The 15,492-nt window shown below is 41.7% G+C and overlaps 1 protein-coding gene across 1 annotated transcript in view; it reads right to left on the reverse strand.

The window, feature by feature from the left end:
* LOC142304134 (uncharacterized) overlaps positions 1 to 15,492 on the reverse strand; it is a 189,807-nt gene that overhangs the window by 74,505 nt on the left and 99,810 nt on the right. The window contains exons 9-10 of the mRNA XM_075346200.1: positions 12,262 to 13,875; positions 2,447 to 2,610 (exon numbers count right to left, since the gene is read on the reverse strand). Of these exons, the coding sequence (XP_075202315.1) occupies positions 2,447 to 2,610; positions 12,262 to 13,875 (1,778 nt within the window). The remainder of the gene's footprint in view (positions 1 to 2,446; positions 2,611 to 12,261; positions 13,876 to 15,492) is intronic.

Raw genomic sequence — 15,492 nt, forward strand, 5'->3', positions numbered from 1 at the left:
CCTCCGGCAACGGGGTTTAATGTGCAGGCTTCGGGCAGGTTCAGAATGCTATTAACCTGCAGATGAACCCCATATCAGCATGTTAATAGCATTTTTTCCACGTGATAGGTTCCCATTAGAGAATTTGGACACCTTTTGTGTGTGTTTTTTTTTTTTTTTACTTAAATATGTATTTTAGGCTAAAGTTCATTTTGGCAATTGGGTTTTGTGTAGGAAAACAAAGCCAAATGATGACAAATTTTTTATCAAAACTAAATTGCAAAAAAATAGATTGTTATCCTGAAATACCTGTATTTACGCAGCTGCTGTGTTCTGGAAGCATCTGAGAACTTCCAGCCGGCATCGGTAACAGCAGATTGGCGGGGGTCCTGGTTGTTGCACCCCCGAGATCTCATATTGATGGCCTTTTTTAAATCATCACTCCAGTGGGAATTTTTTCAGCGCTGTAGTGGTGCTTTAGATCTAAGTCCCCTGTCCCCTATATTATACACCCTCCTCCAGTGGCATCAACCTTTTTTGGCCTCGCTGTGGTTCTGCAGCGCAATTTTGTGGCTGTAACGTCTGACTGGGCGGAAGTCAGCAGTTACATCAGAAGGTATCAATGTAAATCTTTGAGAGCCAGAAAGAGGCTCTCATAGACTTGTATTGAAAAGTGACCTCCAGTGTGCTCCATGAAGCGCTAGGGCTGCCAGCAGGTCACAAATCACCATCAACTGATAACAGAAGAAGTTGGCGTCACGGGGAGTATAAGAGAAGCTCGGGGACTTCTATTTAAAGCACCACTTCAGAAGCGGTGGGTTCCGTTCCAGCGCTGTGGTGGCACTTTAAATCTAGGTCCACCTGCCCCCTGTCTTATACACTCTCCTCCAGCGGCTTCAACTTTTTTTTCGCCATCGTTCTGGACTCGCAGAGTCATTTTGTGACTGTAACTTCTGACTGGGCAAAAGTCAGAAGTTACATCAGAAGGTTTCAATGTAAGTTTATGAGAACGAGAACAAGGCTCTCATAGACTTGTATTGAAAAGTGACTTTTGATGCGCTCCATGAACCACTGGGGCTGCCAGCAGGTCACAAATCGCTAGCGACCAATGGCAGCAGCAGCGATAATAGAAGAAGGCAGCATCAGGTGAGTGTAAGGGGGGATGAGGATTTGAATTTAATGCAGGTCACAAATCGTCAGTGACCCACTGTAGTGGCACTGATAACGGAAGAAGATGGTATCAGGTGAGTATAAGAAAAGCTCGAGGACTTCTAATTAAAGCACCACTCCAGCGATACATAGTAGTAGTAGTTGACTACGTTTGGGTGTCCGCCTGCAGAAAACGTATATGCATGAAAATGGTATAAAACAGAGCACACGCTAATGTAGTGTGCTCCATTACAGTCAATGGCCCTGTTGGCGCATGCGTCTGAAACACGTTTTGCAGGGTGGGGGACGGGCGGTTCGGACAGTTGCCCCGACGGGACCACTAAACGTAAGGCAAAACGCAGTGTGAAAGTAGCCTAATACACTCTCCTCCTCTGGTCGCCCAGTGCCTTCTTGTGCCTGTAACTTTTGACGCCAGAAGTTAGAAGTTACATCAGAAGATCTTGATGTAAGTCTATAAGAGCCAGAACAAGGCTCTCATAGACTTGTATTGAAATGTGACCTCCGGCGGCTCCATGAAACAGTGGGGCTGCCTGCAGGTCACAAATAGCCGGTGACCGACTGGAGCAGCAACGATAACAGAAGAAGACAGCATCAGATGAGTATAAGAGGGGGACGAGGACTTCAATTGAAAGCACCAGTCCAGTGATGAAATAAAAAAAAAATGCAGTGATGCTTTAACAATAAGCCATAAAAAAAAGTAGTGACCAATCTCTCGAAGCTTCTTTTTGTTGCTTTCTTGTTGACCTTGATGGGACTTTTTCAAACAATATATATTGAAAACCTGAATTCCCATGACTTTTAGCTAAGCATGTAGAATATCTTCTTACTTTGTGCATATGGTAGGTTCACACAGAAAGTTTTTCATTTGGAAAAATCTGATGAATGTTTGGAGTGGAATCCGCAGCAGTAACCCAAGGATGAAACCTTGAATTTGTGCAGAGAAAGAAATTGCAGCGTGAAATGCTGAGGGTCCTTATGTAGATTCACCCAATTCACATGGCATACGGCGACAACTGAATGAGGTTTCTGTGCAGAGTTCTGTCCGGAATACACACGAAATCCATGGGAATAAACCCTCAGTGTGACATGCGCTAACTGACAAAAGTGAGAAAAGCTAAAACACTTAAGGAAATCCAAACAGATCTGAGAATGTGAATAATTGCAGTAGAATGCTCACGAAAGAATATATCACAATGTTCTGAAAAGGTTACAGTATGAGATCAATATTGGGGATCACAAGATCTAGGATAGCCCAAATCATACATAAGAAGCCTCACACTTGTAAGGCCATTCTTACCTAACTGTACGTTCTTTGATATCCTTATTGTTTGGTTGCTCCTTGCGTTTACATGATGATACCTGCATTTCCTTTCCATCGACTATGAACTTCCTGGTGATCCGAATAGTCTTTTGTGTATCCAGAGACAACATGTCCTTTTCATCAGACTCTTCACCTTGCACCTTTTAAAGGGCATTACATGTTACTTTATCCCATATATGAAAATGCAAAAATACTAGATAACATTTGCAAGTGCATCTCAATTAATTAGAATATCATCAAAAAGTTAATTTCAGTAATTCAATACAAAAAGAGAAACGCATATATTATATAGAGTCATTACACACAGAAGGATCTATTGCTATATATTATATAGAGTCATTACACACAGAGGGATCTATTCCTATATATTATATATAGTCATTACACACAGAGGAATCTATTCCTATATATTATATAGAGTCATTACACACAGAGGGATCTATTCCTATATATTATATATAGTCATTACACACAGAGGGATCTATTCCTATATATTATATAGAGTCATTACACACAGAGGGATCTATTCCTATATATTATATATAGTCATTACACACAGAGGAATCTATTCCTATATATTATATAGAGTCATTACACACAGAGGGATCTATTCCTATATATTATATATAGTCATTACACACAGAGGAATCTATTCCTATATATTATATAGAGTCATTACACACAGAGGGATCTATTCCTATATATTATATATAGTCATTACACACAGAGGGATCTATTCCTATATATTATATATAGTCATTACACACAGAAGGATCTATTGCTATATATTATATAGAGTCATTACACACAGAGGGATCTATTCCTATATATTATATATAGTCATTACACACAGAGGAATCTATTCCTATATATTATATAGAGTCATTACACACAGAGGGATCTATTCCTATATATTATATATAGTCATTACACACAGAGGAATCTATTCCTATATATTATATAGAGTCATTACACACAGAGGGATCTATTCCTATATATTATACTAGCTGCCCGGGTTAATAACTGTTGTTAACCAAATAGAATGTATTAACAAAAATGTATTCTGCACACAAAAACCACAAAACAATTAGATAGAAACTTAATTATTAGGCCTTGTGCGCACTGGGAAATGGAATTTTCTTGAGAAAATTCCGCATGCTCTCAAAGATTACCGCACCCGTGGTAAAAAACCGCGGGAAACCGCACCCGAAAACTGCATGCGGTTTGCTGCGGTTTTACCGCGGTATTATTCGCGGTATTGCCGCTGTTTTGCCGCGTGCGGGTTGGGATGTGCTTTATTGCATTCAATGCAATAAAGCACATTAAAAAAAAAAAAAAGTCATTTAATTCTGAGATAGTAGATAGACAGAAGAATAGATAGAGGGATAGATAGACAGACAGAGGGATAGATAGATGACAGATCGCTGCATTTCCCACGGTCGGCAGTGAGTTCACATTACCGGCCGTGGGAAATGACAGCCTAAGGCTATGTGCGCACTTACCGGATTTTGCCGCGGATTTTCCGCAGTTTTGCTGCATGTTTCGCTGCAGAAAATGTTCATAACATCTCTGCAGTGAATCACCAGCAAATCCTATGGAGAAAAAAAATCCTGTGCGCACTGGGCGGAATTTGACAGCTGCATGTTTTGCTGCGGGAATCCCGCAGCAAAAACAAGTGCATGTCACTTCTTTTCCGCACATCGCTGCGGGATTTCACTCCATTGACTCCAATGTAATCGTGAAATCCCGCAGGGAATAACGCAGGCAGCAAATTCTGTGCGGTTCACTGCGTTTTCCTGCGTTATTCCCTGCGGTATTTCGCGGTTTACCTCCGGTAATGTACATCGCCTGTCTGCGGTTTTGCAGGGAAGTGATGTCATTACAGGAAGAGGAAGCCGTGCAGAGAGTAAACACACACACATCACAGACACAGACACATCACAGACACATAGATCACACACACAGACACATAGAACACACATAGAAAGCAAACGGAAATATAGAAAACAAAGAACGTGGGCTCCGCTGCATATTTACCGTCCAGCCGAGGTAAGCACACAGCGGCGGCCCGGTATTCTCAGGCTGGGGAGGGAGAGGGGCAGGGGTAATGTCCCCGCCTCACTCCCCCTCCGGCAGCCGAGAATATCAGCCGCAGCTGCCCCGGGACTGTCGCATACATTATGCGGCAGCACCGGCGTGTCCTCGGCTCTTCTTGCCGCCGTGTAGCAGTGGCAGCAAGGTAATACAAGGGGTTAATGATGGTGGGGGACCACCGCCATTAACTCCAGGCTTGATCATGGCAGCGTCTATGTGACAGCTGACATGATCAACCCGTAAGTAAAGTGAAAAAAACACAGACACCGAAAAATCCTTTATTTTAAATAAAACAAACAAGCCTCGTTCACCATTTTATTAACCCCTCCCGCACCAAAGCTCCGGCGTAATCCACCGCTCCGGCGTAATCCACAGGTCCTGCGCTGCTTACATCCAGCCGCGACTGTCACAGACACAGCGCTGAATGAAAGCAGCAGACAGCAGAGGTAATTACCGGTCATTTCCCACGGCTGGTAATGTGAACTCACTGCCGACCGTGGGAAATGCAGCGATCTGTCATCTATCTATCTATCCCTCTATCTATTCTTCTGTCTATCTATTATCTCAGAATTAAATGGGGGTTTTTTTCTGTTTTTTTTTTTTTCAATGTGCTTTATTGCATTGAATGCAATAAAGCACATCCCAACCCGCACGCGGCAAAACCGCGGCAATACCGCGAATAATACCGCGGTAAAACCGCAGCAAACCGCGGCAAACCGCATGCGGTTTTCGGGTGCAGTTTCCCGCGGTTTTTTACCGCGGGTGCGGTAATCTTTGAGAGCATGCGGAATTTTCTCAAGAAAATTCCATTTCCCAGTGCGCACAAGGCCTTAAAAGGCAAAAACTAAGCTAATAGAAGCATTTCACAACATATATTTCAACACCACAGATATTCCACACAGATTTAACTAAATTGGCGAAGTAATGTGCTCCGTCTGTCTCTTTCCCTGTCTGTCTCTTTCCCCGTCTGCCTGTCTCTGTCTGTCTCTTTTTTTTGTCTGTCTCTATCTCTCTGTTTCTTTCCCCATCTGTCTCTTTCTAGGTCTGTCTCTTTCCCAGGTCTGTCTCTTTCCCCGTCTGTCTCCCCGTCTTTGTCTGTGTCTTTTCCTGTCTGTCTCTTTCCCTGTCTGCCTGTCTCTGTCTGTCTCTTTCCTTGTCTGTCTCTATTTCTCTGTCTCTTTCCCCGTCTATCAATATCAAAGTCTGTGTCTTTCCCCATCTATATTTGTCTGTCTCTCTGGCTGTCTCCTTCTTCCCTGTCTGCCTGTCTCTGTCCCTGTCTGCATGTCTGTCTGTCTCTTTCCCCGTCTGTCTCTTTCCCCGTCTGTCTCTTTCCCCATCTGTCTCTTTCCCCATCTGTCTCTTTCCCTGTCTGTCTCTTTCCAGGTCAGTATCTTTCCAGGTCTGTCTCTATCTCTGTCTCTTTCCCTGTCTGTCTCTCTGTCTGTCTCTCTGTCTGTCTCTCTCTATCCGTCTCCCCACCGACATCTTATTACCTCACATATAAGCTTCTTATACTATGAATGTCTTTTGTTCCTATAGCAACCAATCACAGCTCCTACTAATAACCTGTAGTTCCAGGCTCCATTTACTTTAATGGAGGCATGAGAGTAACTGTAAAGCGCGGGGTTACATTTTCCTGTCAAAACATAGTCTACGGTGTCTGTGCAAAATTTCATGATTGTAAATGCAACGGTGCGGATACACTTTTCGTTTCACTTTTTCCCCATTATGTAGATAGGGGCAAAATTGATTGGTAAATTGGAACGTGCGGGGTTAAAATTTTGCCTCACAACATAGCCTATGACGCTCTCAGGGTCCAGAAGTGTGAGCGTGCAAAATTTTGTAGCTGTAGCTGCGACGGTGCAGATGCCAATCCTGGACATACATACATACATACACACATTCAGCTTTATATATTCGATAGAGTCATTATACACAGAGGGATCTTCTCCTATATATTATATAGAGTCATTACACACAGAGGAATCTATTCTTATATAGTCAGTCCACACAGAGGGATCTATTCCTATATATTATATAGAGTCATTACACACGGAGGGATCTATTCCTATATATTATATAGAGTCATTACACACAGAGGGATCTACTCCAAGTGTTTATTGCAGTTAATGTTGATGATTATGACTTACAGCCAATGAAAACCCAAAAGTCATTATCTCAGAAAATTAGAATATTATATAAGATCAACTGAAAAAATTATTTTAAACTCAGAAATGTTAGCGCCTACTGAAAAGTCTGTACAGTAAATGCCTCAATACTTGGTCGGGCTCCTTTTACATGAATTACTGCATCAATGTGGCGTGGCATGGAGGCGATCAGCCTGTTGCACTGCTGAGGTGTTATGGAAGCCCAGGTTGATTTGATAGCAGCCTTCAACTCGTCTGCATTGTTGGGTCTGGTGTCTCTCATCTTCTTCTTGACAATACCCCATAGATTCTCTATGGGATTATGCTGTGTGGTGGCTCTTGAAGCACTGACTCCAGCAGCAGTCCACTCCTAGTGAATCTCCCCCAAATTTTTGAATGGCCTTTAATCAACAATCATATCAAGGCTGCTGTTATCCCGGTTGCTTGTGCACCTTTTTCTACCACACTGTTTCCTTCCACTCAACTTTCTCTTAATATGCTTGGATACCGCACTCTGTGAACAGCAGCTTCTTTAGCAATGACCTTTTGTGGCTTACCCTCCTTGTGTAATGTGTCAATGACTGCATTCTGGACATCTGTTATGTCAGCAGTCTTCCCCATGATTGTGTAGCCTTCTGAACCAGACTAAGCGACCATTTTAAATGTTTAGGAAGCCTTTGCAGTTGTTTGTGGTACTTATTCTAATTTTCTGAGATAATGACTTTTGGGTTTTTACTGGCTGTAAGCCATAATCATCAACATTAACATAAATAAACACTTGAAATAGATCACTCTGTGTGTAATGACTCTATATAATATATAGGAATAGATCCCACTGTGTGTAATGACTCTATATAATATATAGGAATAGATCCCTCTGTGTGTAATGACTCTATATAATATATAGGAATAGATCCCTCTGTGTGTAATGACCCTATATAATATATAGGAATAGATCCCTCTGTGTGTAATAACTCTATATAGTATATAGGAATAGATCCCTCTGTGTGTAATGGCTATATAATATATAGGAATAGATCCCTCTGTGTGTAATTACTCTATATAATATATAGGAATAGATCCCTCTGTGTGTAATGACTCTATATAATATATAGGAATAGATCCCTCTGTATGTAATGACTCTATATAATATATAGGAATAGATCCCTCTGTGTGTAATGACTATATATAATATATAGGAATAGATCCCTCTGTGTGTAATGACTCTATATAATATATAGGAATAGATCCCTCTGTGTGTAATGATTCTATATAATATATGCGTTTCCCTTTTTGTATTGAATTACTGAAATGAATTAACTTTTTGATGATATTCTAATTTATTGAGATGCACCTGTATACTTGTAAATTGTAGAAATCTGGACGTTAATAACAATTTTATAGTATCCAGTGTCACAGTTTGTTGATGTACTGGACAAGATGGGGATGTTGGAGTACGCTGCTCTTTTATTTCTAGCTTGTACATATTCCTGAGGATGAGATTGCTCACAGACAATACTCTCCTCCAATCTCCCTCTACAAGGGCTCTAATGGGCAGTCTGCCTTGGAACCTTCAAGTCAGATACCTGGAGGGTAAATCCATTGGCAATATAGTAGACAAGGCTATTTTCTTTTCATGTCCTGACCACTAGAGCATCTACCTACAATGTTAGCCCATGTTTCAGAATAACACAGCTAGGTCAATCAATGTGTGGATAAAGGACCACAACATCAAAACCCTGTCATGGCCAGCCTAATCTCCAGACCTGAACCCTACTGAAAACCTCTGAAATGTAATCAAGAGGAAGATGGATAGTCACAAGCCATCAAACAAAGAAGAACTGCTTACATTTTTACACCAGGAGTGGCATAAGGTCACCCAAAAGCAGTGTGAGAGACTGGTGGAAAGCGTGCCAAGACGCATGAAAGCTGGGATTAAAAATCATGGTTATTCCACAAAACATTGATTTCTGACTCTTCCTGAGGTAAAACATTATTAGTATTGTTGTTTCTAAATGATTATGAACTTGTTTTCTTTGTATTATTTGAGGACTGAAAGCAATGCATTGTTTTGTTATTTTGACCATTTCTCATTTTCAGAAAACAAATAAAAAAATTTATTGCTTGGAAATTCAGAGACGTTGTCAGTAGTTTATAGAATAAAAGAACAATTTACATTTTACTCAAATATATAAAGAGAAAAATCAGAAAAACTGACAATTTTGCAGCTGTCTCTTAATTTTTGCCAGAACTGTATAAGGGCTTGTGACATTATAGCAGCAGATTATCTATCTCTCTGTCTTTCTATCTTTTATCTGTCTGTCTGTGTATCTCTCTCTCTCTATATGATATATATATATATATATATATATATATATATATATACAGTACAGACCAAAAGTTTGGACACACCTTCACTTTCAAAGCCTTTTCTTTATTTTCATGACTCTGAAAATTGTAGATTCACATTGAAGGCATCAAAACTATGAATTAAACCGTGGAATGAAATGCTTAAAAAATTGTGAAGCAACTGAAAATATGTCTTATATTCTAGATTCTTCAAAGTAGCCACCTTTTGCTTTTATTACTACTTTGCACACTCTTGGCATTCTCTTGATGAGCTTCAAGAGGTAGTCACCAGAAATGGTCTTCCAACAGTCTTGAAGAAGTTCCCAGAGATGCTTAGCACTTGTTGGCCCTTTTGCCTTCACTCTGCGGTCCAGCTCATCTCAAACCATCTCGATTGGGTTCAGGTCTGGTGACTATGGAGACCAGGTCATCTGGCGTAGCACCCCATCACTCTCCTTCTTAGCCACATAGCACTTACACAGCCTGGAGGCGTGTTTGGGGTCATTGTCCTGTTGAAAAATAAATGATGGTCAAACTAAATGCAAACCGGATGGAATAGCATGCGGCTGCAAGATGCTGTGGTAGCCATGCTGGTTCAGTATGCCCTCAATTTTGAATAAATCCCCAACAGTGTCCCCAGCAAAGCACCCCCACACCATCACACCTCCTCCTCCATGCTTTACAGTGGGAACCAGGCATGTAGAGTCCATCCGTTCACCTTTTCTGCGTCGCACAAAGACCATTGGATCCAAAGATCTCAAATTTGGACTCATCAGACCAAAGCATAGATTTCCACTGGTCTAATGTCCATTCCTTGTGTTCTTTAACCCAAACAAGTCTCTTCTGCTTGTTGCCTGTCCTTAGCAGTGGTTTCCTTGCAGCTATTTTACTATGAAGGCCTCCTGCACAAAGTCTCCTCTTAACAGTTGTTCTAGAGATGTGTCTGCTTCTAGAACTCTGTGTGGCATTGACCTGGTCTCTAGTCTGAGCTGCTGTTTAACTTGCGATTTCTGAGACTAGTGACTCAGATAAACTTATCCTCCACAGCATAGGTGACTCTTGGTCTTCCTTTCCTGGGGCGGTCCTCATGTGAGCCAGTTTCTTTGTAGCGTTTGATGGTTTTTGCCACTGCACTTGGGGACACTTTCAAAGTTTTCCCAATTTTTCGGACTGACTGACCTTCATTTCTTAAAGTAATGATGGCCACTTGTTTTTCTTTACTTAGCTGCTTTTTTCTTGCCATAATACAAATTCTAACAGTCTATTCAGTAGGACTATCAGCTGTGTATCCACCAGACTTCTGCACAACACAACTAATGGTCCCAACCCCATTTATAAGGCAAGAAAACCCACTTATTAAATCTGACAGGGCACACCTGTGAAGTGAAAACCATTTCCGGGGACTACCTCTTGAAGCTCATCAAGAGAATGCCAAGAGTGTGCAAAGCACTAATCAAAGCAAAAGGTGGCTACTTTGAAGAACCTAGAATATAATACATATTTTCAGTTGTGTCACACTTTTTTGTTAAGTATTTCATTCCACGTGTGTTAAATCATAGTTTTGATGCCTTCAATGTGAATCTACAATTTTCAGTCATGAAAATAAAGAAAACCCTTTGAATGAGAAGGTGTGTCCAAACTTTTGCTCTGTACTGTGCATATATGTACATATATATATATATATATATATATATATATATATATATATATATATATAATTAGTGATGAGCGAGTATGCTTGTTACTTTACTCGGTACTCGCACGAGTATCAATGTACTCGGGCTACTCGGCGGGGAACGAGTAATCTCGCGATACTCGTGCTGTACTCGTGGTCTTCATGTTGGCGCTCTTTTTACAGCCATCCCTTATGCAGGGATTGGCTGGCAGACCACTGCAATGCCACAGCCCTGTTGTGGAATTGCAGTGATTGGCCAGCCCGCACAGCGTGACCGTGCCTTTAGCCCGACACTTCCCCGCTCGGCTACGGCCCCTCCCGCACTCCACTCCGCGTGTATATATATATGCACGCTGACACACACACGCACGTTTTTTTTTTTAATTTACAGTTTTACGGTTTCTACATGCTGCCGGGGGTCATTTCAGAATACTACTCGGGTCTCCCATAGGATAACATTGGGCTCGGTGCTCGGGCCGAGTACACGAGTATTTTGAGATGCTCGGCCCGAGCCTCGAGCTCCCAAGCATTTTAGTACTCGCTCATCACTAATATTTATATATATATATATATATATATATATATATATATATATATATATATATACAGGATGGGCCATTAGTATGGATACACCCTGGGTGCATATTAGTACATGGGAGGGGCAAAACCTTTGAGGCTGGGTGTCGTCAGCCCATGGCAGCCATCTGCAAAGCCGGCATTTTGAATTCAACTTTACTCTTTTTTTTTATCAGGGTGTATGCATAGTTATGACCCACCCTATATTTTTATTAGTTGCCAGTAGAGTTCTAACTGGGATCTTATGTATATCGCACGAGACTCGGCAATGGATGTTTATGGGTGTGAGAAAAAAATCAGACGGCATACGAATGGTGCGTGTGCCGTACAATTTTTTTTCTCGCACCCATAGACATGCATTACCGAGTCTTGTGATATATACGCAGCAGGCTGTTATTTTTTTCTCAGTTCGATTACAGGTGAGGAAAAACCCACAGATGGACATTGCTTCATTGAATAACAGGCGTGCCATAAATTGTTTTTATCGGATTTTTATCGGATTGCAATCTCCGTTTTTAATCACAAGTTTGAACGAGGCCTACGAAAGATGCAAATATTCTCTTGAACCCACTGGTCGCATACCACAGAACTTCTCTGTGGGCATTTGTATTTTATCCTCTCTCACTGGTCAATCAAAACATGGCCACACCCAAGGAGGAGTTCTGTGGGATACACCCAGTTGCTTGAAAGGAAAATTTGCATCTTTATTTCTGAGGGATATAACTATGGAACAGAGGGGCACAGAAGAAAAAGAAAAACTGTTCCAGAATTGTCGAAGCAGCGGCAATCGGGGGAGGCATTCAGTTTAAATTGAAAAATCCAGTGAATGGTAGTCTTTAACAAGTATCTAAATATATGCAGTTTAAGCATCATCCTAAAATTTGTAGGAATATCAAGATGCTTGCAGCTTTTTTTAGCTTTATGTTTTTTACCGTCTGGCCTCTTACCTCCTCTGTTGTTACATCTTCTGTTATGTTTATCATGTCTTGAGTCTTTTCGTTCTGTATATTGGATTCACCATTAACATCAGCGGGATGAATACTCCATGAACATCGAGCAAAGTTTAGCTTCTTTTTGACTCTAGGTTCCTGAGTTGCATCCTTTTTCCAGTTACTCTCACATGAAGGAATACTGCTGTCACTGGGATCACATTTTTCATTATCTTCATTTTTGGGTAAATGTGCTGTTACATCTTCAGTCTTTTCCCTTACTTCAGATTTTAGCTCAGTGTCTGATAAACGGAAATGAGATTCCAAGTTGATTTCATTTCTTGAACTTGCTATTGTCCATCGTCTTAACAATCTCCCAGTAGAACGATTCCTACTTGTGGTACCAACAACTGGAAAGATAGATTTATGGACATGTTTATGGCCTTCTGACGTGTGGTTGCTGTTTTGATGTTCATGAAGGTCTTCTTCGTTCTCACAGCTAGTTTCTTCTGAATTTGGAACATTTTCCTGTCCGACCACATTTGTCTGTATAATTTCCTTACAACATTCTACTTTAGCCTCAGAAGACCTTATCATTTCTAAAGATGATGTCTTCTTCTGGCCTACAAAAACATCACACTTGGCTACATCCTGCTCTTTTTTACCAACCCAATTCACTGATGCTTTTTTTCCATGTGAAAATGAATGTGAATACTTATGTGTTCCAAAATATTTCTCCGTTTGAGGTACAGACCAAGAACATTTAAAAGAGGCCCGGACTCCAGCATTCATATGATAAAAAGTATTGTCATCTTCAGCTTTTTTGTCTTTATCCTCAGTAGAATCTGGATCTGTTATATTTTGTATAGGTGGTTTATCATCTTTTTTAGGAACATGTGAAGCTTCAATAATATTTTTTATTGTCTGTTTTTGCTCATTGGCTACATTTTCTTTCAATGATCTCCAAGAAAGAGTGGACTTTCTCTTGCTAGGGCACGTCATTGACCATGTCTTGGTTAATGTTCTGGTTGAAGAACTAAGATTTTCATTACTTCTGCACCTTTGGGGAGCAGGTGTTAGAGATCTAAACAATTCTGAGGCTTTACAGTTGGTATGTGAGTGATTTCTTGGACTAACGATATCACATTGATTTTTTGGGACTAATTTTGGAGTCTGTTGTTGACCTATGTGAGCTACCTCTTTAGATTCTTTATTAACAAGGCATATTGTGGCAGTATCGGTATCCATATCTTGCACACCATGTAAGTCAATTACCTTCTTTTCTTCTGATTCTCCAGAAGAATGAAATAATCCTAATTCAGAGTTTTGTATGTCAAGAGGAATATCCATTGGAGGCACGTAGGGCTTTTTGACATGTTCTCTATTCTTCACTTCGAAGTGCTCATTGCCCACCCTCCATTTAACAGATGCTCTGGCTTCTTTTGAAAATGAAGGAGCAGAACGTCTACGCATCTCTTTCAAGAAACTTGTTCTTTTTTGTAATCTCATTGATGGTTTTTGGTCTGTGTTTTTAATAGAATCCCTTTTTTGGGCGGCATGTAAGTTCTGTCCAGGGGACTGAGTCTCCTTAAGTATACCCTCATGACTTTTGGCATTCCGTGATCCATCATTCTGAGAATTAAATAAAAACTTGTTAAAAAAAACCCCAACGTGACATCATCACTTAAATATTGAAAATCTAGAATATAAAGTACAAGTTCTATTTCAATATATTTTAACTAGGAAAAAGATTCAATGTTTTATTTGCATGTACAGGGACATATCTAGGCAGTAGAAGGCACTACAGAAGCCACAGATGCCGTCACTTAGATATGTGGAGGGGGTGCAGATAAGTGTGCCTGTAGATCCTGCCTTCTCATCCCCTCTCCAGGCTGTTTTCCTTTCAGTAACAGCAGCAAGATCTTCAAATTAGCTGTTGTAACTTGATCCAAGGAGCAGGTCAGTCAGTATAGAAAAGACAAGACAAGGAGAGAGTCTCTAGAGGCATCCTGTTCTCTTTTCAACAAAGCTCCTTCTGCTCTAATGGGAAGTGACAGCTCTATAGGAGATATTCAGTATGTGTAATGTGAAACTACATGATTAGTATGTGTATGTATGTGTCAAGTGACTGTTATGTGTATAAATATGTGTTATGAACAGCGGCGTAACAATTGTGCTTGCAGGGATCACAGGGGCCCACTGACCCCAGTGCTTACTTCAGCTGGATGTGCGACCAGGATGGGAGACATTTATACCAGGATTGGGGATATATACACCAGGATGGGAGACATATATGTAGAGCGCTGCCACACCCCAGGCCCTTGGGATACTTGGTTCCGGGTGGTGGATAATGGGGATAACCGTCACAGATGGCTGTGCCCGATTCCGTTAACTGGGGGCGCTTGGTAACAGGGTTATTTTGTATGTCACTTGTGACGCCACTGGCGGGTTGCGGTAATAAGAGGTCCCGCCGCTGCTGTGGTTTTAGGGACAGATGGTATAGCAGCAAGTGTGTTCGCACCCTCCACCAGTAGGGGCTTAAGTCCCATGTAGGTGTTCTGCGCCTTGTGGTGCGCCAGTAATAAACACAACACAGTTCTTGCAGATTAACTGGTAATTTACTCACTGGATGTTGCAAGTGCAGTTTGGTATGGCTGGTCAAACGACTTTCCTTTGTCCGGTGCTGACGTGAGTCCCAGTTGAGCCCTCCGTGCACATGCAGAGCTGATGGTCCCCTTGCCTGAAGCTGTTGGTGACCTGCGACGCTCCGCTCCTTTGTCTTTCCGGGCCCAGTATGACAGGCCTCGCGGTCCCTTGTGGGGTAGGCTACTTCTCTGTGCCCTCTCCCGGGTCCTATATATGAGGCTGTGTCCCTGAGCCTATGGGTGGTGTGGTACCCTGAAAGTCACCACACACGGCTGGATCAGCAGACCGCCTGCAGCTGTCGTCTACTCTGGGGTCCAGTACCCCCTCGTGCGTAGTGCCTGGGATCTGTCTACCCTCAGGCTACTACATCCTAGTCGCCTTTTGGGGTCTCCTCACAATCCTCACACCCCTCTCACTCACTGGCTCCTTTCAACTGTCACTCCTTCAACTGTCGCTTTTCCTCTCTGCCAACACCTGTTGCTTCCCACAAGCCACACCCCTTTCCCAGGCTAACAGCTAAGGGATTGGTTCTCACATCTGACCACTGTTAACCCTCTACATGCTGCGCCCAGGTCTCAGGGAATGTGCCCCTACCTCTGTGTG

Source organism: Anomaloglossus baeobatrachus, chromosome 4, assembly GCF_048569485.1.
Source record: "Anomaloglossus baeobatrachus isolate aAnoBae1 chromosome 4, aAnoBae1.hap1, whole genome shotgun sequence".
Classification (NCBI taxonomy): domain Eukaryota; kingdom Metazoa; phylum Chordata; class Amphibia; order Anura; family Aromobatidae; genus Anomaloglossus; species Anomaloglossus baeobatrachus.